Genomic DNA, 24,705 nt, shown 5'->3' on the forward strand with positions numbered 1-24,705 from the left:
AGTGTTTCTTGGCATAATGGTTTTCTGCCAATGGTAGAGAAAGAGAGGAAGCAAGAGAAAATACAGGCCAGATACGTGGAAATGTATGTGTTGCCTCTTTGTTTTTGTGATACCAATTCATTTTGAGTGGGGGATTGGAATAATCGCTTAATTTCGGTGATTAAGGTGCCAAGCGTGGCCTCTTCCCTTTGCACTAACTACAATGAAGGCAACCCCACCTCTAAGGTGCAGTGTTCACAGCCTGTTCTAATGCCCTGCCCAATTTCGACTCCAGCCAAGTCCTCCGGGCTCTCTGATATTGTGTAAAACATATTCTCTGGCTGGGAGGGGAGGCTAAGGAGATGCTTTGCTCAGTGTCTCATCAAAGCCTTCTCCCCGCACAAGTACATCTTCAGCATTTATGGAAAGCTCTGCTTTTTTAGTCCCTTTCCCAGTCACTTCCACATTAATTAGTAAGGGTATCATTTTATAAATTACAGCTTCGTATCAGAGGAAAGCAGAGTTTATCTTAATTTAGTCAGCTGTGTGAAATACAGTGCCCTAATTTTAGACCGCTGGTTCTGCAGATCCCTGCGGAGTAAGAGAATGACAGGCCTTCCAGAGAGAACTCCCAGTGGGTGCCCCGCGAGTCTCACTCCCGCCTCCAGCAGCATCCCTGGCGGGCTGCTGAAGGAATCCCAGCACACTGAGTGGCATCTTTTCCACCATTAGCAATTTAGATCGGAATGCGGATCCTCCAAGCGGCACAGGAAAGCAGCCCCAGTTAGCTGTGGGGCTCTGACAGGTGCCCAGACACGAGGCTCCGGCACAGAGGAGGCTGACAGGGCCCTGACTCTGGAGCAGAGCACAAGTCTGGGAGGATGGTACTAAAGCCAGCGATAAAAACCAGACGACCTCAGTCCAAAAGGGGAAACCCAACAGTCTCAACTGTAACTGGGCTGAGCAGGCAAGGCCACAATTGGAGTCCTGATTGCTCCTGCTGGGAGTGCGTGGGAGGAATGCCTGGAAGGTGGGGAGCAGGGAAAGGTGATGTGAGTGGGGTTGTGGGGCAGCTCAGGACCTGCAGGGCCACTGCAGTCCACAGGGAAAACAAGGGGAGCCGCAGAAACAGGAAGTGTGCACAGGGCAGAGGAACACTCCAAAGGCTCTTCCCCGCTCCCGTCACCTCCCCACACTCGCAGACTTGCCCCTGAACATCTCCTTATTCTCCTCATTGCCCTGAAATCATCCTAAACTCTGAGTGGTGGGCACCGGCTACTTTCCCACCGCCCAGCAGTCTGACCGGACACTTCACTGCTTCCTGCACTCAGAGACTGAACAGCAAAGACTTGGGAATTCGGGTCCCCAGAAAGGACTAGTTCAGGCGTTTTCAGTAGGCGGGGAACACCTCTGAAAACCACAGGCAGCTTTGGTAATTCCCAAAATTACTAGTTAGATGATCATCTAGACAAGTGGGGCTAGAAACCTCCACAGATTCTGAGGTAACGGGCCTGGGATGAGGCCCGGGCGCTGGGATCTCACAGCTTCCCTGGTGATGCGGATGTGCACTCAGGGTTGAGACTGCCGGTCACGACTCCTACACGGGATGCAAACCCGGACACCCCCACCACCTCCTACCACCGCTGGAGACCGGCGACACTTCCAGAATTTACAGTGTCATCTAAAGGAAAAATGTCTGCTTGGCCGTGAAACCCTAAAGAAGGCTCGTCCCCTTGGAGAAGTGCCACCCACTTGGAGAGTGAGAGGAACCATCACTTGTAGAGGAGCTCCGGATGGCGGAAAGTGCCATCCCTCCCTGGGTGCCTGGGATGGGGACGGCCACATGAGACTGTCGGTCTGGTGGCTCCACAGCACCAGTGGGCCACCGTCTACTGCTGTCCACGTGCCTCTGGCACCCACTGCACGCCGGCCCTGAGACACCAGGCGACCCGCTCCTCGGGAGCCCAGACTCCGGGGGCTGCACTTAGGAAGCTCCTACTTGTCAGTTAAACAAAAGAATAATCCACAGCCCCCTTCTCAGTGTGTACTTTTGCTGTCATCCAACAGCCCATTACCATGTCACAGCACAGCATACCCTTCCGTAGGTCACTTTGTTTAAAATGACATGGATAATGCACATGTCAGCAAGCTGACAGTCCTGGCCGTCCTTCAGAGATAAAAACCTCAGGGTGAGAGTCTGTTCCTGTCTGGGGGACATGCATTGGTCTATCATCCAAGTCAGGCAGAACATGATTTCTCCAGAGAGCACTTTTTTCATTTCCTGATTTTAAGGAAATCAAATAAGCACCATTTGTCTTCATCTGAATATGCTTGACCTGCTCAAATGATGATGTCTCGCATTTTCTAACAGGCTGCATATGCTGAATTCAAATTAACAACAGTGCAGAACAAGAGCCTTTACATCTCTCTGGGAGGCTGGCAGCAGAGAAGGAGGGAAAAATCTGGGCCGATGGCAAGATCCCACTAAATGTGAACTGCAGATTCTGAGTAAAATCAACACGCACGTAGGAGGGGACAGTCGCAAAATAGGGCTCAGGAAGACCGGTTCCACAGGAAAGATCCAGAAACTGGGGAAGGGGGGACTAGTCCCTTCCTTTCAGTGCCAAGTAATTGAGAAACCATAATATTCAGGTAATGCTTTTTGAAATACCTGAAGTAGGGATACGGTTGAAAAGAAATTTGGTTGGGGGATTTGAACATCTAGAAAAAAAGACCAAACAGACAAACGACCCCTTTGTTTCAGGCAGGAAGTTCACTTTACCAGGCAGTGATCCACTCTTCTCAAAGCTCAAAAACAGAACTCCTTTCTTGATCCATGTGAACTGGACACACAGAGGCTGGGGGCTGTCAGCCTCAACACAGGGTGTGTACCTGCTGGAAGAACTGCCCTCCCACCTGGCCATCCACCTGGAGGAGAAGAGAGCAGTTCCCACCTGACTTCCCCGGCCCGCCCTCACCTCAGGATGACATTCCTAGAAACATCATCATTAACGTTTCCACCAAGAAGGCTGATATGTACAGAGAGGAAGAAAAAAGCATAAGGGCCGCAGAAGAAAAGAAAACATATGATATTGTAAGTACATGCTAGCATGTTGAATGTCCCAATCAAAGATTTTTTAAAAATCAGATGGCTATTAAAATAAATAATTTCCTCTTTTCTGATCTTCTATAAAGTTAAAAACTTAGTGTCATGTATGTGCAATATTAAAGGGCTTGTTTGAAAAAAGTGAACTTCAAGAATTAAATGTCATTTCCTATCATGGGAAATGTTGTTGTGTGAATAAAGCCCGTCTTTATAGGAAGAGGAAGGAGCTGTCACCCATCATGAAGCTGGCACCCCCCCACCTGCAGCCCTGTGGGGGGGAACCACGGCACTCACAGTGTGTTGTATGCTGTGCCCACAATTGTGGGGTTGGGGGGGTCTTACCTTCTCTTCCTGGTCACTGTCGCTGTCACACTGAAAAGAAAAAGAAAACAAGAGAGTAAGGGTTAGTGCAAAAATGGAGTAGGTTTTTGTTTGTGATTCAGAAAAAGGCAGCAAGACAAAGAAACAGGAAATGCTCTCTGAGCTGGAAGGGTCCCTTCAGTTTCAGGTGCTGGCTGGTACACAGACGAGGAGCCAGACGCGGAGCACTGCTGACTTCCTCTGCTGCTGCCCTGACACAGCAGGGGTGCCCATTGAGCCGAGATCATTCAGTGGGATTCAGAGCAAAATCAATTCCTTAATGGAGGCTTTCTACCTTCTGCCAATGTCGATGGCTGTCTCTCTCCTGGTGCTTTTCTAGAAGCCAAGAGGCGCACCTCTGGCACTGCATTCCCTCGTGTGGACTTGGAAGGAAAGAGAACATAATGGGCGAGGCTCAGCATCCGTGATGGCTGCCTCTTCCAGGGTGTAGAGGCCCAGAGAACAGAGGGAATATTCTTTATAAAAAACATGCCAAGGGGAAGAGTTCAGGGTAACAGATCAACAATATAGGCAAAAAAAAAAAAAAGTTTTATGGCGGCAGACTCACACCATGTCTAACAAACAGATCCCAAACGCCAACTGCAGAGCTGGGTCTGGGATACCCAGAGAATGATAACAAACTCAAAGCACTGGGTTCCTCAGTAGAACAAAAGAGGGAAAAAGAGAAAAAAATTTCACATTTTTGAAAAAAAAAGCAAGAATGTTTCATTCTACAAGATTTTATTTTGAAAGAAGCCATGTGTTTTGGTAGAGTAAGTGCGCAGCAGGGTGATGTGTCTGCTCATTCACTCAACTGCCCTGACTAGCACTGCTAACCTAGACGCGTATTCGAACACGACGCAGAACTGGCCCTGAGGTAGCTTTCAGGTTGGCAGTACAGTCACGCACTGCTTGGCGACCGGGGTGTTTTCTGAGAGACGCGTTGTTTGGCGATTTCACTGTGAACATGATGGAGTGCACTTACTCCAAACCAAACAGCGTAGCTGACCACGCTGCCAGGCTCTATGGTGTAGCCGACTGCTGCCAGGCTACAACCTGTATGGCAAGTTTCTGCATAAAACAACGTGAAGTTAAATCAAGCACAAGAGAGAAGGATGCAGCCAACAGACGCAGTGAACATGGGATGTATGAGGCTATGGCCAGTGTAACATCATATACTGTTTTATAGAACACTTTTTTTATCAAGGAGAAAGAGTACACAGTCTAAAATAACAAAAAGTATAGGAAATACATCAACCTGCCACACAGTCATAACCAATCAATATTATGCACTGGACCTAATTGTAGGTGCTCTACTTCCACAGGCCTGGCACTGCAGTAGGTTGGTTTGCATAAGCATCTCCATAAACACATCAGTAAAGAGTCATACTAAAACGTTACAACAGCTACAATGTCACAACGTGATATAAAAACTTTCCAGCTCTATTATAATCTTATGGGGCCACCATCATACATGTTGGTTGACCAAAATATTGTTTGTTGTGGCATGTGACTGTGGAAATAGACTCAGAACACAGACCCTGAGCACGAAGTGTGGCATCACCAGAGCAACATTCTATTAAGATGACCCTTCCCATGGTGGAGGAGACAGAGTGCCCTGTGGGGAAAGATGCAGGACCCGGGGACGCCGGTCTGGCAACTGCTGCACTGTCTAAAGCAGGCCGGTGTGTGGTTTGAGAAAGGGATGAACAGATGGCAGAGCAGTTCTGAAGGTAGAACCCGCAGGACTTGGTAACACATGGATATGGGAAGCAAGTGAGAGAGATGAGTCTTGGATGATGCCAAGATTTTTTAGTGTGGCCACCTGGATATGGGAGTTGACGGTGCTATGAACAGAAATGGAAAATAAATTTGCTTATACGGCAGTCACTACTGGTTAGATACCCATAGCCATTCACAATCCCCTCTCTAGTCTGCACCTTGTTCTGAAATTTTAAGATTGAAAAAGACAGATAAGACATTCTCTCTCTCTCAACTTTCCTTGAAGCTAAGGGTGGCCACCAGATACAGTTTTGGCTGAGACTTGAGGAAATGTCTGCTGAGAGTTCCGGAAAACTTTTCTCTTTTTTAAAAAGGAAGAAAGGCAGGGAGCACTTGCCTCCTGCCTTTGAACGTGACTGCATGATGATGTGATTAGATCTGTGGCAGCCATCTTGCAAAAAGGAGGCTAAAAGTCTAAGTACAAAAGCAAGATGATGGGGCTAAAGGAAGAAAAACACTGGCACAACTGAGCCACTTGAACTAACCTCAGAGTAGCCTGCCTCTGGCCCTTTTTGGTCAGATAATAATGTTACCTTAATGTTTAAACTACTGTTAGAATGTTTTCAGTTGAGCCCTGGCTGGTGTGGCCCAGTGAATGGAGCACAGCCTGTGAACCAAATGGTTGCTGGTTCGATTCCCAGTCAGAGCACATGCCTGGGTTGTGGGCCAGGTCTCCAATAGGGGGTGCGTGAGAGGAAAGCACACACTGATGTTTCTCTCCCTCTCATTTTCCCTCCCTCCTTCCATCTCTAAAAATAAATAAATAAAATCTTTTACAAAAAGGAATGTTTTCAGTTGAAAATAACAAAAACCTCATCCATGTGGACATCTTGGTGTTAGGACACAATTCGGAGACTACTTCCTCTTTCCACCCTAAGCTCTCTGCACTATGAACACTCAGAAACCCACAGCACACCCTCATAGTCTGGAGGAGTTATCTCTTTTCCACTGGCTTCTCAAAGCCGTAGGGTCATCAGAGTTTGAGAGACAGTGCTTTAACCAAGGACAACTGCATTATTTTCAACTGAGCTTCCAACCCCAGACTGTCTAAACTTACTTTCTTTTGCCTTGTGAGTGGATTTCTCTATTATAAAAAGTCAAACAGGTTGACCAAGAAAATGGGTGACATGAAGACTTTGAAGGCCTAAAACAACAGATCAGGAACAAAAGTTCTAATTGTGTGATTTTTCCATTGCATTTAATTAAGCCTTCCTTGAGGTTCCCAAGTTCTGGGCACATTTTCAAGAGTGACAAAGCATGATTCAGGAGGGGTGTGGGAGAGAGAAGAGGGTTTTGCCAGGCAGGCTCACGTTCCCAGATGTTCGCAGCCCGCCTTGTGAGGTAATCAATGACAGCTGAAGGCTGTGGCATAGCATCTGCCCACATCCCCAAAGACTGGTGTGCAGGGGCCAGAAGGAGTAGAGAGGTCGAGAAAGAATCACCACTGTCCACACCCACCCCCATCCTAACAGCAGTGTGTCCCTGGGAATGGTTATTTCTATCCAAGTGTTAAGCTTTCTGCTTTCCAACAGTCCAGTTCTAATTTCAAGGTCCACTTAATTCCACATCAAGTAATTACTGATATACCCAGAAGCACCTTGTCTCCAGAGTTAAGCATATGGTGGAGAACTGAGACCTACTGGTATCCATTATGGAAACAGCACGGATGCCAAGCCGATTAAAAATGCCCAGGCTCCCCACACAACACGCCGGGTGAGTGACAGCTCCTCGACGAGGCCAGTCGTGGAGTCTGCCAAAACAGTCTCTGCTGCACTGGGGCCCACATGGTGTGCTGAGAAAACAGTTCCATTTCTGGTATTAAATTCCCATACTGACCCGAGGACTTTGCCGTGAGCTCAGCAGGAGCACACCATCCAATTTACAGCTCCGCTCTCTGGAGCCTCGAGTGCCAGCCCCTGGCAGAGACGAATGATGGTCAACCCCTCCAGCTCATAAATTATGCAAAGGCAATAAATGCACTCAGCAAACAGCGCCTAACGTTTGCCTAGCCTGGCTCCTAACACACTCTGTAAAAAGCCAGAAGCTCGACACATACAAGAGGTCTATTCCACTCATAAAGGGGGTTTGTTGACAACTCCAGACGGAAAGCAAGCCATGGACCTAAGGAGTCTTTCTGCTTCGCTGGCAGTGGTTTATGGGCCTGCTTTATGAAAAAGGGAGGCTGTTTTATAGAGTCAGTGCGGGTAGAATTCCTGGTCTCAAATTCACATTTAATACACTGTACGGCTTTCATACCTTAAGTTCAATATGTGGTGGATTTGGGGCCATATGATTCTTGGTCTTGAAAGGTTAAAAGAAGAAGTGTCTGCTCCCCAATCCCTAGATACCCACTGCAATTTACCAGAGTTCACGTTGAGCCACCTCCTCTTTCAGGTTTATGTTCTGCATGAGGCTGGGAAATGGAAAAGGCATGTCAAATGCAGAAACAGGGTCCCAGCTGATTTGACCATTTTAAGCATTTTGACATCGAGGTCCCGCATTGGTTTATTAGCAAACAGGTTGCACACTAACGACCAGTTTGAGGTGACAGAGTACTCTCCATGGCTAGATTTCAAAGCCCTTTGTGGAAAGCTGAAAATATTTTCCACCATTTTAAAAACAAGAAATGAAAAGAAACAACCAGCTCTTATACCCTAGCCAGGGGAGAATTCTTGGTCAGTAAGCCTTCAGATAAAAATACCACCCAAACCCACCACAGACAAGAGACCACGACAGGAGACATGAAATCCAAACCACATGCCTTAGATGCAGCATTAGGAAGGGACTAGTTCCTCACCTGAGTATAGGACGCCGCCCCAACACATCCCCATCCACTGCACCACACCTTCCCCTCCCTCTGCCTCCACAGACCAGGCACTTCCTCCCTCCCCTGGACAGGCCTCGCCGCATAAACTCTATAGCCCACCAGCCCGCCCACTCACCCACTCACCCACCAACCCACCCACCTACCTAACAGCTTTTCCTTATAAAAGTTAATATATATTTATTTACTACAATTTTTTTAAAAATCACCCACCAATCTACCATCCATAAAATAAACACTGTTAACATATTTGTATAATTCCTCCCAGTGTTTTCTCTATCCTTTCCATCCTTCATAGATACACATTTCAAGAAATAAAATCCTACTACTTTGTACCTTGCTTTGTTTTTATATACTATGCCAAATATTTCAGTTTCACAAGTACATTTTTCCTTGTAAACAGGCTGCACTGCAACCCCATGTTGGGATTGTAGGTAGTCCAGTTGAAGTCCCCTCGTGTCGGGTATTTAGATGGTTTCAATGGAACATCCGGAATTTTCCCCGTGTCCACATTCACCAATACTGTTTTTCCCTCATATCTTCCCATGGCCCTTCCTTTTCTGCACGTTCTGTAACGTCACTGTCTCCCCGAGTGCACCTGCAGTTCCGTTGTTTCTAGATGACTCCCAGGGAAGTCAAAGATTTCCTTGGTCCCATCTACCATTTATATGTTGCAACTAAAAATCCCTGTGCCCACCATTTGCCAGCTATGTGACTTTGGAAAAGTTATTTAAACTCTTGGTATCTCAGTTTACTTACCTGTAAATGTGGGCGATTATGGCATTTCCCTTATGAGTATAAAATGAGCTTATATATGTATACAACTTAAACAAGACATGGTACAGAGTACATGGAGACAACTAACGTTAACTGTTATCAATATGTTTCTGTGTGCTAATCCTCCTCCTCAAGTCCCGTAAACACCACAGACTCAACTATCCGTCTCAATCCAGACCACCGTCTTTGCTTACCCCAAACCCACCCCTCTCCCCTGCCACTCCTGTGCATAACTGCCCACCACTCAACCGCCTAGGCCAAGAGTCTTGTCGCCATCCTTGAGCAGACCTACCTTCCTTGCTCACCCCACACCACATTACTGATCCTGCCTGTTAAATCCTCTCCATCTCCATGGTCATGGACACTGCTTTAGATCTGGCTTCTGTTTTATCGTTAAAAGGTGCCAGTGACTTCCTTCCAGGGCCTACGGTCTCTTCCTTTTCTAATCCAAGTCCTTACTGACCTCAGTAGATTTCCTACATTTCAGTTTGATCACGACACTTCTCCTGGCCTACAGGGCGACGGGAAGGTCTTCATTGTTTCCAGCTGCCCCACTCCCAACTGCTACCTACTCCTTCGACACAGTGCTTCTCAGGCTTTCTGTGGAGAGGGATCGTTTGTTTTCATTTTGACTTGTTTTAATTTCTAATACATTGTGGATCAATATTTTTGTAATATACAGAAAGAAATGAACTGCTAGAAAAAGAAAAATCCAAGACATGTAAAAATATGTTATTTGACTAAAGAGATATAAAATCACTCTATTGAACTGCTATACAAGTTTCTAAATGCGCCCTCTCAACGATCATACTGACCTCACAGCAGACTCACTGCAAACAGCGCGTGGACTGGCCCTGTTCTGTACCCACACTTTTGAGCAGCAGAATCCTAAGACCTCCTTTGCTCCAGCCACACCTGGGCACACTTGGTCACATCTTCAGCCCTAACTATCTTTGCACTTAACAACTCCCTCTGCCTGGAATTCCATTTCACCAAGTGTTTACAAAACAAACAAATAAACAAAAACAAGAACTTTAATGCACCTTTAAAACACAGTGAATGTTCCAATATTTTTCTTAGTACCAAGAATTCTCGGAATTCTAATACTTTTAAAAACAATTAATTACTTCTGTCTCCATCCCTTACAAACTGGGTTTCACTGTTTTCCACCAGTATTCTACACTGGAGAGCAATCCCCACACAGGTGAGGGCAATGCCTGGCTCACCTTCATATATCCAGGCCTTGGGACATAGTAGCTGCGGAATTATATTGATAAATTTATCGTGTTCTTCTTTAGAATTCTGCAAAATGTGGTTGATTCCATGCAGCACAAGCGAACAATGACTTAAAAGACAAGTAATTCCAAAGAAAGAAGGCACAGGAAACATGAACTAACTGGACTGCTTAATATAATACCATGAGATGTATGTTTGAACTTACTGGTCAGGGTTAAATTTGCCAGCAAAGACTAGAGTCGGGGCCCAGAAGGAAATCTCTTCATTGAAAGGCTCAGAAAAGATGTGATTATAATTTTATTGTAATTCCTCAAAAGGAAACATTTCTCATTTCCATTTGGGAATCTCAATACCCATGTTTTAAGACTCTGCTCTAAACTGAAATAAGTCAAGGTCTGTGACACCTCCCTGCCTCATTTGGAATGAAGGAACAAGATGGGATTCTAGGTACTTCGTGATGGAATGCATTCTTAAGCAGAAAGTGGCAATCATTGAATATATCACATACAATGACATTGAGGAGGGCACTGCTCTCTATTCTGCTCAATGGACCTTGCTGGAGCAGTTATTTCATATCGCAAACCCATTTATCATTGCCACCAAAGATGTCAGGGCTGAACACCATCACTGAATAAAGTTATTTTATTCTTCTTTCTGCCTAAAGGAAATTAGAGGAAAACGAGGGAGAACCCCAACTTGTAAACCACAGCATCTAACGCCAGGTACAATTTAACTTGGCCAGTGACAAATCAATTCCCCTTTGGGCCAGGTGGTGTAGCCAAGACCATAAAGCATCCCTCACCTAAAAGCAATTTCAGAAGAAGCCACTTGCAGAAAACATGACACTTATTTTCTCATTGAAGAAAGGGCGGTGGCGGCACGGTGACTAGAGATGCGTCTACCCTCATCTTCCCATCTGCACAACCCTGTGCACATAGGAAACAAGCAGCCACTGCAGGCCACACACAGCGAGTGACTCTGATGCTGTCTGTCCTCTGTCACTCCACAGAGCCCTCACTGAACGTCGTTTGCATCCCTCTTGTTTACAGTGGCTTTGGACTTTAAGTGACTAAAGACATTGGGGCCGTAGACATTAAAAAAAAAGTTTAATCCTGAAATGGTTTGAGGTATTCTTACTGAGTATAAAATGTCATTGGTTCCTCCCTATGTCAATGACCGATCAAATAAAATGGCTCAGAATAAATGAAAGCCTAGTAAAAAAAAATTGTATGCCAAACAACAGCTTTAAAAAAAGCTTCTGATAGTTACAAAAGCAGCACATTTGAAAAGCATATAAGGTCCACCAATGTTGAGCTGCTGAGGTGATGCGGAGAGTAACTTTCAGAGGCTTCTGGAACTCTCTGTTGGTACGCCATCATTCCCCCATGGGGGTCCTTAGAACCTGGCATTTCTGCAAGTTCTTAGCTTGAACTAGCTAGAGCTCAAATGACCAATGTGATCTGAGGGGCTGCGGGAACACTTCCTATTCTCCCGCCAGGGTCTTTCGGATGATCACACAATTTCATTCAATAAATAATTTTAAAATGTCTACTATGTCTACTACTATTTATTCTGACTACTCATTAGAAGTGAAAATATATGAACATACCATTTTGTTTAAACCTGAAGTTCTAAAGCTCACAAATCAATTTTCAGTATTTTTCTTTGTGTTCCTTTGAAGTCCAGGTGTATTTCATAAAACACTATGAATGCTGTAAATTTCCACTTAGCTCATTAAAATATCGTTGGATTTTTGGAAGTAGAAAAAGAAGTGGATATTTCACGAATTTTTAGAGAGTTCAGCATTTTTTTTCCCTTAGAAGAAAGGAAGTCACATGTTGCCAAGTATAAACATACATAAACCCCAAAGATGAAATTTACTTAAAACTCAGAGCCCACAAGCCTCAGTGCTTGGCAAAATAAGAAAAATGAATTTCTTGTCCAAAGGTAAAACTCAGTCCAGGGCTGGGTAATTTGTAAAAGATTTCTTTTAAGCTTAAGCACCAGATCCTCTGCCTCTCTGTCATTGATTGACTGATTCTGAGTCATCAATAGCATTAATCCGTACCTGCCTAGGGACCTATTACAAATGACTTTGAAGATGGTGTGAAGCGAGACTGTGTCAGAGACCACAGTGTTATCAGCAGGGAGACACGTCCTTCCGTGTTCTGTGGCGGTACTCTGTGTGACCCTGGAATGCTGCACCTTTTCCTCTCTGGATCACAGTGGCTTGTCTTTTTGGGTGGGGCTGCAGCTCCCTAGGTTTGCTTCAGCTAAAGCTTGGTTCTTTCAGAGTCCCGTGTGAGCTAATAAAATCCAAATTTTCTGATGAGTAAAAAGGAAAAGTATGTTATGGGTTAAAATAATACAAGAGTCTATTTTTTCCGCTGTGTTGTGATCCGTAGAAATCACCCTGAGCCTTTTCCCTTTCTTCTCTGCCTGGGAAGCCAATTGCTTTGATTGCAGTGATATGAGCTAGCTAAAATGACTTGCCCTTGCTTGTGAGGCAAATGGAACATGCTAATAGAACTTATCGCATTACCCGATGCAAAAGTGCCATAGCTCATTACTTTAAGATAAAAGGATATCATTGCAGACGGCAAGCAGAATTGACTTTCTGAGGCCCGGCTTGATGATGATTTAATCAACTGCTCTCTTTCACTTCTCATCTCTGTGCCTGTCGGTTTCACAGGTGCCGTTAAATGAGACACTCAGAAAGTGAGCGGAGGGAAAGAAATTGCTGTCATTACTTTTCAAGAAAGGAGGTATGCAAATTTTCGACAGAAAGATTGCGTTCATAATGGGCCTGGTAAAATACAAGGATCATGCTTGACAGGTGAGGGCAAGCCATTTGTATGTCCTTAAAGCGGAACCACCGTCCTCATTTAGAAATGTGCTCGGTAAGAGAAACTACAAGTGAGAGACCTGGTGGGGCCCAGGGAGAGGCAGGCCAAAGCACACAGGGTGGGTCCAAGCAGCTTGGGGGAGGGGGAGGGCGCTTAAAGTCAAATTCTGGCTCTACCACATAGGAGCTGGAAGATCTCTGGTGAGTGTCTTAACCTCTCTGTGCCTCAGTTTCATTATCTATCAAATGAGGCCGTTGAGAGTACTTACCTCCAGGGTGTCTACAGCATTCACTGAGTTAATGAATACATAAGAAATATGTAATTAACACAAAAAGGTATAAAATAGTGTCTGACACATAGATGGAAAGCACTCAGTAGATGGTTTTCATTCATTCATTCAATCATTCATTTATTCATTTGTCAACAAAGATTATCTTTGTTGTTTGTTTTTAAGAGTATGTGTGCCAGGTGCTGGAAATCTAGTTTAGATAGAATACAATTCTTCATTGATTTCACGTACATAAGTCTGGTCCCCAGAAGATGGTTATCGCCTCGGGAGAGCAATTTGGCTGTCCCTGGACTCATCACAGGGCCCAGTGTAGTTTTAGGGCCTTAAAAGATGCCCAACAACTCGATGATGTATGGATTCCTCCTCCCTCCTGTTCATTTCTTATTTGTGATACTGTGCATGAAGCTCAAGCCCTGAGAGGAGCCTCCTCCTGGAGCAGGAAATGTCCACCATTAGTTGGGAGCCTCAGGCAATTGCCCCAGCCCTGCCTAGCCTGGGGAAGAAGCCGGCAGCTAGGAAGAACAGGCAGTTTCTCTTGAATCACCTTCAGAAAGGCAGAATGAATCTGAATAGATTAAATGATCAGGATAGTATGAACAGAGGTGATTTTTTCATCCACTTTGCCTTCAATAGGTAATTGTTCTATTTTCTCCAACACTCAAAGTAAAAGCATCTTTCTTAAAGTGCCTTTGACTCTGAGTTCTTTTTCCCCAGGTAACAAAGCTGATGCAAAACCATTCTTCCTTCCAGTTCCTAAGGTTGTATAAAGCACTGAGTGTAGCTCCTGCTAAGCAGCACCCACATGATTCAATTCCATGCCAAAGGGGCAATGTCCTCCTCAGGCAAAAGGAAGAAGAGGAGATTCCAGACAGCAGAGCAGCTCGGAACTGCTATTTCAGAAAACCCTGGTTCCTAAATTGCATTTCACTGTAGCGTGGTTCTTTCAGGGAGAAATTCTCCATGGGAGCTACAAATGCCAGCCAACAGCTATCCGTCGTTTTAAAAGAATGTCCTGACAACAGCCCAGGAGGGAAGTGTTACAAGCTCTCCATTATCAAGAAGTTAAGGCTTCCAACAGCAGAAGCAGTACTTGAACCCAGTTCTGTTCATGGTTAAGTTCATGTTCTCAACAAGTACAGTATATGTATACCCCCCTCTCTCATTCACTATATGAAGAAAAAACTTGAAGAAACATCTTGTTGACTGATTGCTTGGCAAAGGGTAGATTCAAGGTGAAATTGCAAAGGGGGAACAATGACCACAAGCAGCAGTGAATGTGGCCGTCAGCCACACATTTCCATCCCAGACAGCTCTCCCTCAAGAGGAGGACCTCGCACAGAGCATGGCTCAGGGAAGCACTCGTTCAGTCTGTGGCTGGCCTAGGTTCAAATTCTGACCCCTCCACTTAGCGGCCACACAGTCTTGGGAAGGGTACTCAACACCTTGGAGCCTACCTCTGTTTTTTCCCATGTGAAGGGGGATGATACATACTCCACAGGATTTTTGTGAGAATTAAGTGGGTTTAAGCGTGTGAAAGCAGCCAGAAAAAAATACTCCGTTTTATTTCTTCCAACTCTTTCATAAAAGATATGTTATATCACACTCAGAAGTGAGGTAACAATAGTTATTTAAATGTTGGGTTTCATTATTTTTGTCATTTTAGTGCCAGAGGGGAAATCACATTCTGCAAGGATTTCTGCTCAGGGGGAGTTCAAAGACTTGATATTACGCTATTCAGAAACAGAAACAACAACCCAAACAAACAATAACTGAAACCATCCTTCTCTCTTAAAGAAGAGAACAATAGGAATCTTCCTGGCAACAAATGGTTTTGTTTCAGTGATCAAATACCAACAAGGCAAGACACTTTAGAATTCAATTTCCTAAGCATTTCTGCAGGTTCTTGACACAAACATTTTCTGTGGATATAATTTGGATTTATGCTTCTGTCACACAGTAGTCAGTAACCTGTATACAGGGACTGAAGTAAAATGCACAGGGATAAGATTTGGGGTCTAAACTTTTAGGTTACGCATAGTGCAATAAGGGTATGGGCTCCGACATTATTAAGATGTTCACTCAAATTAAAATTTGCAAAATAAACAAACAGGCAAGATGGATATCTAAAACCCCAAGTGATTATTGGTACAACCAGGAAGCCAGCCATTTTGAAGTTTGTCCAGAGAGTCTGACTGATCAGAGTAAGGGGCTACTTGGACAGCCCTGTGCACAAACATTATTCTTATGCAAGGCCCATTTAGGGATCGATCTAACAAAATTAACCAACAGAGTAACCCTACAAAGAGACAATACTTCCTAGAGCATTCACTTTGGTAACTGCAAAAATGGAGACTGGTTGAGAGAATACAATGAAAGTGCTTGGCACTCAGCAGACACGCAACAATGCAACCCTTCTACCCTCTGGGACACACGGAATGTCTGTTCCCGCCCCCATCCACAGGAACGCTTCCTCTGGCCTTTCTGGCCATATTTCAGCCGTTGGTTTCTAGCATCTTCAATACCACAGTCAGTTTCCCCAAATGTATCTCAGAATGTGCTTACAGCCTATTCTTCCTACACCTGGCACCTAGGAGATGTTGAGTAAATATATGTGAAAGAATCAATTCATAAATTACATTAGCAAAATATCTGAGGTAAGGTGTTATGGAAAGTGTGTATTTCAGATCAAGAACCACACTGTGGGCAAATGGGGTGATGTCTGAAAGTGGTGGAATGGCCATGAGATGTGCATGGAAAATAATTCCTAAGAAAGTAACACCATACACTTGGAAAAATCCAATGATAAGGATACTCTTTGAAGAAAGTCAGGAATAACAAAATCCCAATGTATTTTTTACATTTGACTCACCCTGAAGCCAACGAAAGCAACTGGCATTGAATGGGGAAATGGAAAATGGCGCTCTCATACTGCGGAAACATAATGGTCACATTATCAGCTTCCCACCAACCAGGCTTCTTGTTTTTAAAATGCAAGATAGTGAAGAGCACAGTTAAAGGAACAGAAATACAGCTTGAGACAAACTGATTTACAAATATTCGAAGGAGGTTCAAGAGGATCCAAAGACACGTCAGGCTGATCCCTTTCTGTTTTCTCTTTATTAGGCACTTCACTACTGCTCTTCTTAGAATTCATCATATTCATAGCCCTGGCTGGTGTAGCTCAGTGGATTGAGCACAGGCCTGCGAACCACATGATCGCAGTTCGATTCCCAGTCAGGGCACATGCCTGGGTTGCTGGCCAGTTCCCAGCAGGGGACTCACGAGAGGCAACCATACATTGATATTTCTCTCCCTCTCTCCTTCTCTTCCCCTCTAAAGATAAATAAAGTCTTTAAAAAAATCATCATATTCATAACTGAAATTTTAAGTTAAACTGTACCTAACAACAGTCTTTATTTTAGGATAGGATGCCTTGAAAACCTGGCCTTCTATATACCATAAACAAGGAAGGGTAGGATTACTATAAATTGTCTGTAAAAAAATACAAATTGCCAAGATAAAAACACCCACTGGTCTGCCAGTCTCAAGTTTCCTGTTTTGACATACTATACACAGTAATTTCGTATCCACAATCTCTTATTAGAAAATGAATGTGCTATTTTTCTGAATGCTGCAATTACAATAATTGAATTTAAAATGGGGATTGAGTTTCTCTATTTGGAGGAAAAGAATAATTGTGTATTTCTGATTAAAATCAAGGGGACTGAATAGAGGTTGTACAAATTCCAGCTCCAGTCTCCTGGAGTGACTCCTCGTCAGGCCCGAGAAAAGAACCCTTCAAACACAGAGAACTGGGCCTGTGCCTGAGCAGCAGGCACTGTCTTTGGCCTCATTTGCTTTGTCTCCTGGCCTTCGGTCACAACGCCCTGTGATGGAGGCAACTGGAACACCACGGCACTGTTACATGTTAAATGGCAGCCATACTAGACTTCCCTACTGTGTCAAAAATGAAGCGTTAAAATGCAAGGAAAACAAACATCTCTTTGTGTTGAAAATGCCTGTCCCCTTGCAGACTGCTAACATGTTGGCACAGTTTGTATTTCCCCAGTGCAGAGGCTCCCCTCTGGATGGGGTGGTAAGAGAGGAACCGACGCTGTTTCAAAAGGCTAAGCTGCTTTTGTTTTACCAAAGCATTGTCTGAAAAGCCACCTCTTAAGGTTCAGATGTAGAAAAAGAGATGGAGAAAGAGGGCTGTCTTGACTTTTTTGTCTTACAATTTTATTTTTGATGGTACCATTCAGTCTTCTGAAAACCCGTTTATCCCAATGTGAAGGTAGAACTGAATCTCACAAGTCCTCCAAAATGTTCCTTAAAATTTTCCCAGCATGAAGTGAACTTTATACTGCTCACTATTTTTTAGTGGCTTTATTGAAATATACATGCCATGGATGCATTGCCCATATTTAAAGGGCACTATTTAATCCATTTTCACATATGCATCCCCCTACGAAGCCATCACCACAATCAAGATGGAGGTGTGCACACCCAGTGCCCCCAAGCTTGCTGGTGCCTTGTTATTGCCCCCGCTCTTCTCCCTGCCCATACCGCCTAGGCACCCCCCAAACAACTGATCTTTCTGTCACTATAGATTAGTCTGTATATTTTCTAGAGTTTTATAGGAATGGAATCACGCAGTGTGTACTCTTTCTGTCTGGTTTCTATCATTTACTGCTTACTGTTTGGATGCCTAATGAAACGGGAGCCTCTGAGCTGCAAAGCGCAAGGCAGCCCTCCGAGGCTGCCGAGGCCAGGGTTTACAGTCATCCCCCAGGAACAGGACCGATTACTCGGTCTTACTTTATTCTTTGGCTTTATTATGTACTTCAGTAATCAATAAACACTTCTGTGGCAGAGGGTTTATTTTACCCCATAAATCCAAGCAGTACAGAATGATATTAAGACATCAGTATGGATGGGCTCTGCGGCTCTGTAACACCAAGAGGAGAAGGGAGCCACAGATTTAAATCTAAGAAGGCTACAGAGCAGTCACAGCTCCTGGCTGGATGGCAGGGGTTGTAAAAGACTCAGGCAAGATCTACAGCAACACACTGTGAACCAATGGGGCTCTCCGAGCAGAAACCCAAACGGAACAAGCAGGCCAGTTGGGAAAGAATTATAAGCACTGGCTTGAGTGGAATGTAAAGGGACCTCTCAAAAATCCAAAATATTTCTTAACAAATGAAGAGGTAGAGAACAAATGCCAACTGTGGGCTGACTGTGCGGAAAGCCGTGCTCTGCTTTGGGAAGGGCCTACTTGGTAGCCACCTGGCAGACCCAGGAGGCTCTTAACTCTGCCCCCTGTGACCCCTGCGCCAGGGCTCTGTGGCACGACCACAGGCACATCTCTTCTCTAGCCGCCCAGGGGACTCATCCTTCCTTTTGAGAGCAGAGAGGTCAATTCACAGAAGAGGAACTACAAATGGCCAATACACACATGGAAGAAAGTTCAACTTCACTAATAATCGAAGAAATTAAAATTTAAAAGAGCTGTGTTTCTTTTTCATCTATAAAATGGGGGGTGGAATGTAAGTGCTGATGCTGACACACCATATGGGCAAGGTCGTGGTGAGGTAGACCACCACCCACTTCCGAAGGAAGGTCAGTTTTCTATCTGCAAAACAATTCTGCCCGGTGCATCCAGAGCCTAAACTCTTCAGCTCAGTGCTTCTCTTTATATATATATATATATATATATACATATATATATATATATATACACATAATATATATAGATATAGATATATATATACACACACACATAATATATATGTGTGTGTGTATATATATATATATATATATACACACACACACACACATAATATATATTAAAAAGAGCTAGCAAAATGTGTAAAATTTGTTTACAAATTTCATTATGTCATTTGGAAACAACCCGATACTTATATTCCTGTTTTCAACCTTACAGCATCTCCCAACTCCTCCCCACACCAATGCGTACATTTTAGCATTCCACTTTTGCAGGGAGACAGAGAGGATTAAAGATATTAAGCAACCTGTCAGGAGTCAGGCATCTGTAAGAAGCTCCAGTCATTGGAACCCAGGTATTTCTAAATTTCCAGATGAACTGAGTACACAGATTTGGACATAAATTTCCTCACACATTAGGGAACAGATCAATGTGCCAGTGTGGTGTTCGCACACAAAAATAATGTCCTAAAGAAATTTTATAAAAAGGAAAAAGTGATTATAGTCACAGGGAAGCTAAAATAAAAATCCTGTAAGTGATCTTGGTGAGTTACATATCCTCTGTTAGGTTCAATTTCTTTTTTATCAATAAAATAGGGATAATTTATCCATCTCTTAAGGTACAGGTAAAGAAATAATCCATGAAAAGTGCTTCTTTTGTTGTTACTACTGCAAATAAGAAAAGCAAGATACATTTAGTTATATATACAGTACACACCCAGGACGAAAAAATGCTAGGAAAAATGCACCAAATGTTAACTGCCTATGTCTGTGTGATTGAAACTTTGAGTTATTTGTATTTTCATCTTTAAATTTCTGGTAGTTTTTTAAATCTCTTTAATGATCGTGTTATTTTTTTAGTTAGAGGAAAATAAGGATATACACACACAGAGAGACATATGCCACCCATGTGATAAAGTCCATGAGGTTCTGACAGGCACTGGTCTCCAGAGACCATAAAATAGCAAAGAATAATCTCTTTGTTTTTCAAAGCAAAAGATTTCTCTGTTCAGAGGCTTGCCCTGGGTAAGGGTCTCTCTGGTGCAGGACGTCTAGTCTGCACACATGTGCAACTTGCGGTGTGTGTTTAGACTTGGGTTCTTAATGGTGCTGCAAGAGTGAGTTGCTCTATCTTGAAGTGGCTTTGTTTTCTCATCCATAAAATGGGAATAATAACTTATAACTCTTAGGTTTGTGTAAGAATTAAGAGATATTGCACGCATTTAAGGCATTTAACATAGTGCTAGGAAATAGTAAATGTCCAATAAATGCTGGTCATCGTCATTGTCATCATCATTACTGTCATTTAGGTTGTCCCTTTTGTCACGGGGTGGGAGATGATTGTGGTGCTTGGAAGGTCATCCACCAAGCGTGGGTTACAGACCCCAATCAACACAAGCACCCCCCTTCAACTCTCCTGTACAACCCAAACTCAGAAAGGACCAAATGACCTCAGCTTCCAAGGAGACTGCTTCCTTCACAGATGGTGCCTTGGGAGGAGAAGGGTGGCCAAACAGCAGTGGCGATAGCTGGGTGTTTATGCTGTTGGATGGGAGAGCAGGAGTATGGGCACATGGTCCTTTAGACATCACAGCTTGTCTGCTATGTTCTTCCAGATAGGAGAAAAGCAGATGGTCATGAGAAGGGGCCCCAGGCTCAAAGGTTTCCATGGGATCAATGGAATAGAAGAGGAAACCTCCAACCTGCCACATTGCCCCAGGCTGAAAGCTCTCGTCCTTCCCAGTTCAGAGAAAGCAAGCAGAAGGCAGCTCACGCTTATCTCCCTTTTGGAGAAACAGCTATTTCCAAAGCTTCTGAACCACACTCCACTGTGTCTTGGAAAAGGAACATGTAAGTAACGGTTTGCAAGCTGCCAAGAGCGTGGGTTTCACAGCGCACATTGCAAAGCTCAGGCCTGTCACCACAAGACGACAAGTGTGCTCTCCATGTCTCTCTCTCCCCTTCTAGATCTTAAAGGGTTACGCCTGGAAATTGCCTCGCTGTGCTTCTGGGACAGTATGAAGGATGACTGCCATTGCCACGGTCAGCTATGACAGCGCCAATTTGATGTGCTGCCATCAAGGGCCTTCTAAGAGCTGAGCGCCCTGATGGTTTTGTGATGCGAATAGTCACATTGCAAAATGGTTTTCCTCTCCCGCTGCCTCTGCCTCCATCTGCTGCTGGGCTAAAGGCACAGCCGGCTGCCTGCCTGTCACAGCATGTATTAAAATTAGCTGGGGAGGAGGCACTCAGTTGTGCTAATTACATTTTAATCATTGGAAATGTGTTGGCAAATCAAGCCTTGATTGCCATCTCGGAGTCTGTCTCCTCCAGCAGAGTGAAGGGGCTGTCTGCATTAGGCAGGGCCTGCTGGGCCTTCTCCTTTCACAGAAGATAGACTGGGGATCCTGCTGGCCCACCACTGAGACCGCTTTGGCACATTATTAAAAAGCCACAAGGCTTGTTTCAAATCATCCCTGTGTGAGACCTGCTCATTCTCACTTCCCTGGGCATTCCAGCAACTTGGTACTTTTAACTATAGCTTTAGTGGGCTGCTGTACCTTCCAGGCTCAAAGTCTGTGAGTGAGATGGAGGGGGGTCAGGGGCTCAGGATGCTGCAATCATGTCTTCCTAGCACCTGGGACTCAAGAAGGAGCCTGCTGACATAAGGCACCATCCCTGCAGAGGAGAGCATAACTGTAGCAGGCGCTGTGTTGGTGGGCCTTTTGTAGCAGCTGGGAGGTTGCAGGAGAAAGAATATCTTTTGTGGGTCCTTGTGGGCTGCTGGATGGGTAGATGGGGATGAAGATCATCATTTCTCCTGCAGTTAGGGAGGTAGTAAATTAGGTCTGCATTCCAAGAGGCAAAAAAATCTGAAGACAGTCTCTTTTCAAGCAAACAATGTCTGTTTCTGCTTTCAGTTTCCATGAGCCAAAGGAAGGAAGAAAACAGCTTGCTTGGACAAGACCCCTTCAAATGAGCCCACCTGGAACAAGCTGCTTGTTCTTGTTCACCAGAACGGGCCAAGCATGCAGTCACTCCCATCAAAAATGCTGTTAGGGACTGCCTGTTTTCTGGAGGCCAGTTTGTTGTATACAGAACAAAGGAAGGAAGACCAAGAAATATAAAATATGGAAGACATGTACTTCCAAAACATGGCAGGTTGTTGTCATGCTGTTGAAGGCACCAGTTATTGGATGAGATTATACATAATCAGGCTGGACAACAACTGATTTTTAAGTATGTACATCTTCCTTTCTACAAATTTGCTCCCGTAGCATAAATTATGTATTACGTTACTGCCTATGAAAGAAAATATGAGTAAGAAAAAAAAGGTAGCACCTCCCTGACAGCACACACTGACACCCTACAGTAACATATGAGGGAATGAACCAGGGGGAAATGTGTGCAGGCCCACTCTGACGATGGAGCCGTTCCTGAATCAAAAGGGCTTTTTGTAACACAGAGACAGAGTCTCAGGGAGAGAGGATTTCAAGTCAAGATGTAGAGATGTCTGCAGATAGCAGGGAGAACTCGTGGGCACTCCCCTGGCTGGTTGCTGCATGTGTCGTCATGTGTGCCTGTTCAAAAGCTCCCAGAGCCTTAAGACTGGTCTGGTCCATCCCGCACAGAGCTATAGGGTTGAATCACTTTCTCTGCAACTGTGACACAGCCTTAATATGGACCTCTCTCCACTCAAAACAGGAGAGAGAGAGGTGACAAAGAGAGTTTTGGGTTGCTGTGAGCTTAGGACAATCCACCAAGTCAAGGCTTCCTTGGGGAGCAAGTTGGCAGACAAACACTGTAGACTAGCAGACCATAAACAATGGATAAACCAAAACATTTTCTTTTGTCAGCAGGACAGAGTTATTTAAAATGGTATGCAGTTTCTCCTACTTCAGTCAATGACTTCAGATGGTCTAGGTTATCTCATGGGAAAAAAGCAAATCTTAAGAAGTCCATTAATATTGCCACCAAACATTTGAATGCTGCTTCAAACTATGCAGTACACTTGCACACATATCACATTATCCCATGCTCAAGACTACGCTGTTGGCAAGCAGTAGTATTTTACAGCTGAGATGACTACTCATTCAGAAAGGGGGCGTGGCCTGTTAAGGCTCCACAGCTAGTGGTGGCAGGACCAGGACCTGAGTCTATGCCGCTCTTCAGGTTCCCCTTTGTAATGAAGGCATCATCAGGTCATAGGACAGACCTACAAAGGCCAGAGGAAAGGCTAAGAGGAGGCCTGAGTTGGTGCTCTTTGAGGGCTGGCCGTTCAGGTGAGCAGCCCTTTCTCTAAAGGCATGCATGAGGTCCCTGAGGAAAAACACTCTGCAGTTACATGGCAGCTATGATGTGACAACAAAAATAACAATACAGTCCCAAACTGCAAGCTCTTTGCTCCCAAAGTGAAATGCGCATTATTTTGGACCCACTGCATTGGGAGACTTGGTAGCATCTACTGAAGACTCTAAAGAAATCAGACAGGTGAGAAAACTGGTGAACTAAGGACTACCTATAACCAAGTTTTCCCCCAGGTATCTGTTGGGGCTAAGATACGCTTCTTTTCTCCTAAAAGCATTCTCCATTCAGTTTAAGTCTGAAATGGCAATGAGACCTGGTCAATAACAGGCCTTTGCATCGTGTGTCAGAAAATGCCCTCCTTCCACGTCATAGTCTCCCTTTCCAGGGCAGTAAGCAGAGTTCTCTCTCACCTCTAAGATTTGCATAATTGCTTCCCCCCACTGAGAAGCCTCCCCTCTGACATTACATTCTGGAAGCCTGTCAGATGAATGAAGGCTTAATAGGTCTGACATCCAGTTTGTGACCAAGCTACAAATGCCTCTTGCCTCCCACTTTTCAGGGACACAGGGCTGACTGGTTATACATGGTCCAAATTACTCATGTGAAAACTCCAATTCTGTCAGGCCCGCTGCTGATTATCCCTCAGAGAAAGTGGTCACTAATTTTATGCTCATCTTTACATGAGCTTTGCTGGTGATTTCATTAAAACACCTCTCCTCTTGGGAGGGCATAATGGGGGCGTGGTTTCAGGAACACCTATAAGAACACATGGACAAAACCAAAAAGTGGTAGAAATCAAGGGTGGGAAGTGGGGATGGCTGGGATGGGGGGAGTGGTGGGAGGGAAATGGAGACAACTGTACTTGAACAACAATTTAAAAAGTAAAAAAAAAACAACCCACCTCTCCTCATTCAGTCCTTTAAAAAGTATCACGAATAATTCACAGCTCCGGTCTCATTGCTACACAATGGGCCAGTGAACTTAGGTATTGGGAACATCTGGGAAATGGGCGAGAAGCCTATGGGTGCTGTCTATGCTAATCACTCTATGCTGTCTTATTTAAACTTTACTGTAAACCTATAAGGTAAATAGTATTTACTTACTAGCAAACATAGAAAAAATCAGAAAGGTTACTCAGCTCCTTTGGATTCAAATCCAGAGAATATGATGAAAGACTCAATGTTCTTTTAAAAAGAACATACCACTGTGTAAGAAAAAATTGGTTAAACAGAAATTATGCACTATGAATAATTATATTCCAACAAATTAGATAAATTAGGAAAAATGGATAAATTCCTAGAAACCTAAAACCTACCAAGACTGAATCATAAAGTAATAGAAAAATCTGAACAGACCAATAAATAGTAGGAAGATTGAATCAATCATCAAAAATCTCCCAATAAATAAAAACTCAGGATCATATTCCTTCACTGGTGAATTTTATAAACATTAAAAGAAGAACTAGTAATAAACC

At 44.2% G+C, this 24,705-nt stretch overlaps 1 protein-coding gene across 1 annotated transcript in view; it reads right to left on the bottom strand.

The window, feature by feature from the left end:
* Window positions 1–24,705, bottom strand: part of AUTS2 (activator of transcription and developmental regulator AUTS2) — a 1,160,553-nt gene that overhangs the window by 320,696 nt on the left and 815,152 nt on the right. The window contains exon 5 of the mRNA XM_037041734.1: window positions 3,428–3,457. Within this exon, the coding sequence (XP_036897629.1) occupies window positions 3,428–3,457 (30 nt within the window). The remainder of the gene's footprint in view (window positions 1–3,427; window positions 3,458–24,705) is intronic.

Source organism: Sturnira hondurensis, unplaced genomic scaffold (genome assembly GCF_014824575.4).
Source record: "Sturnira hondurensis isolate 20B ecotype Veracruz unplaced genomic scaffold, ASM1482457v3 Scaffold0003166, whole genome shotgun sequence".
Lineage (NCBI taxonomy): Eukaryota > Metazoa > Chordata > Mammalia > Chiroptera > Phyllostomidae > Sturnira > Sturnira hondurensis.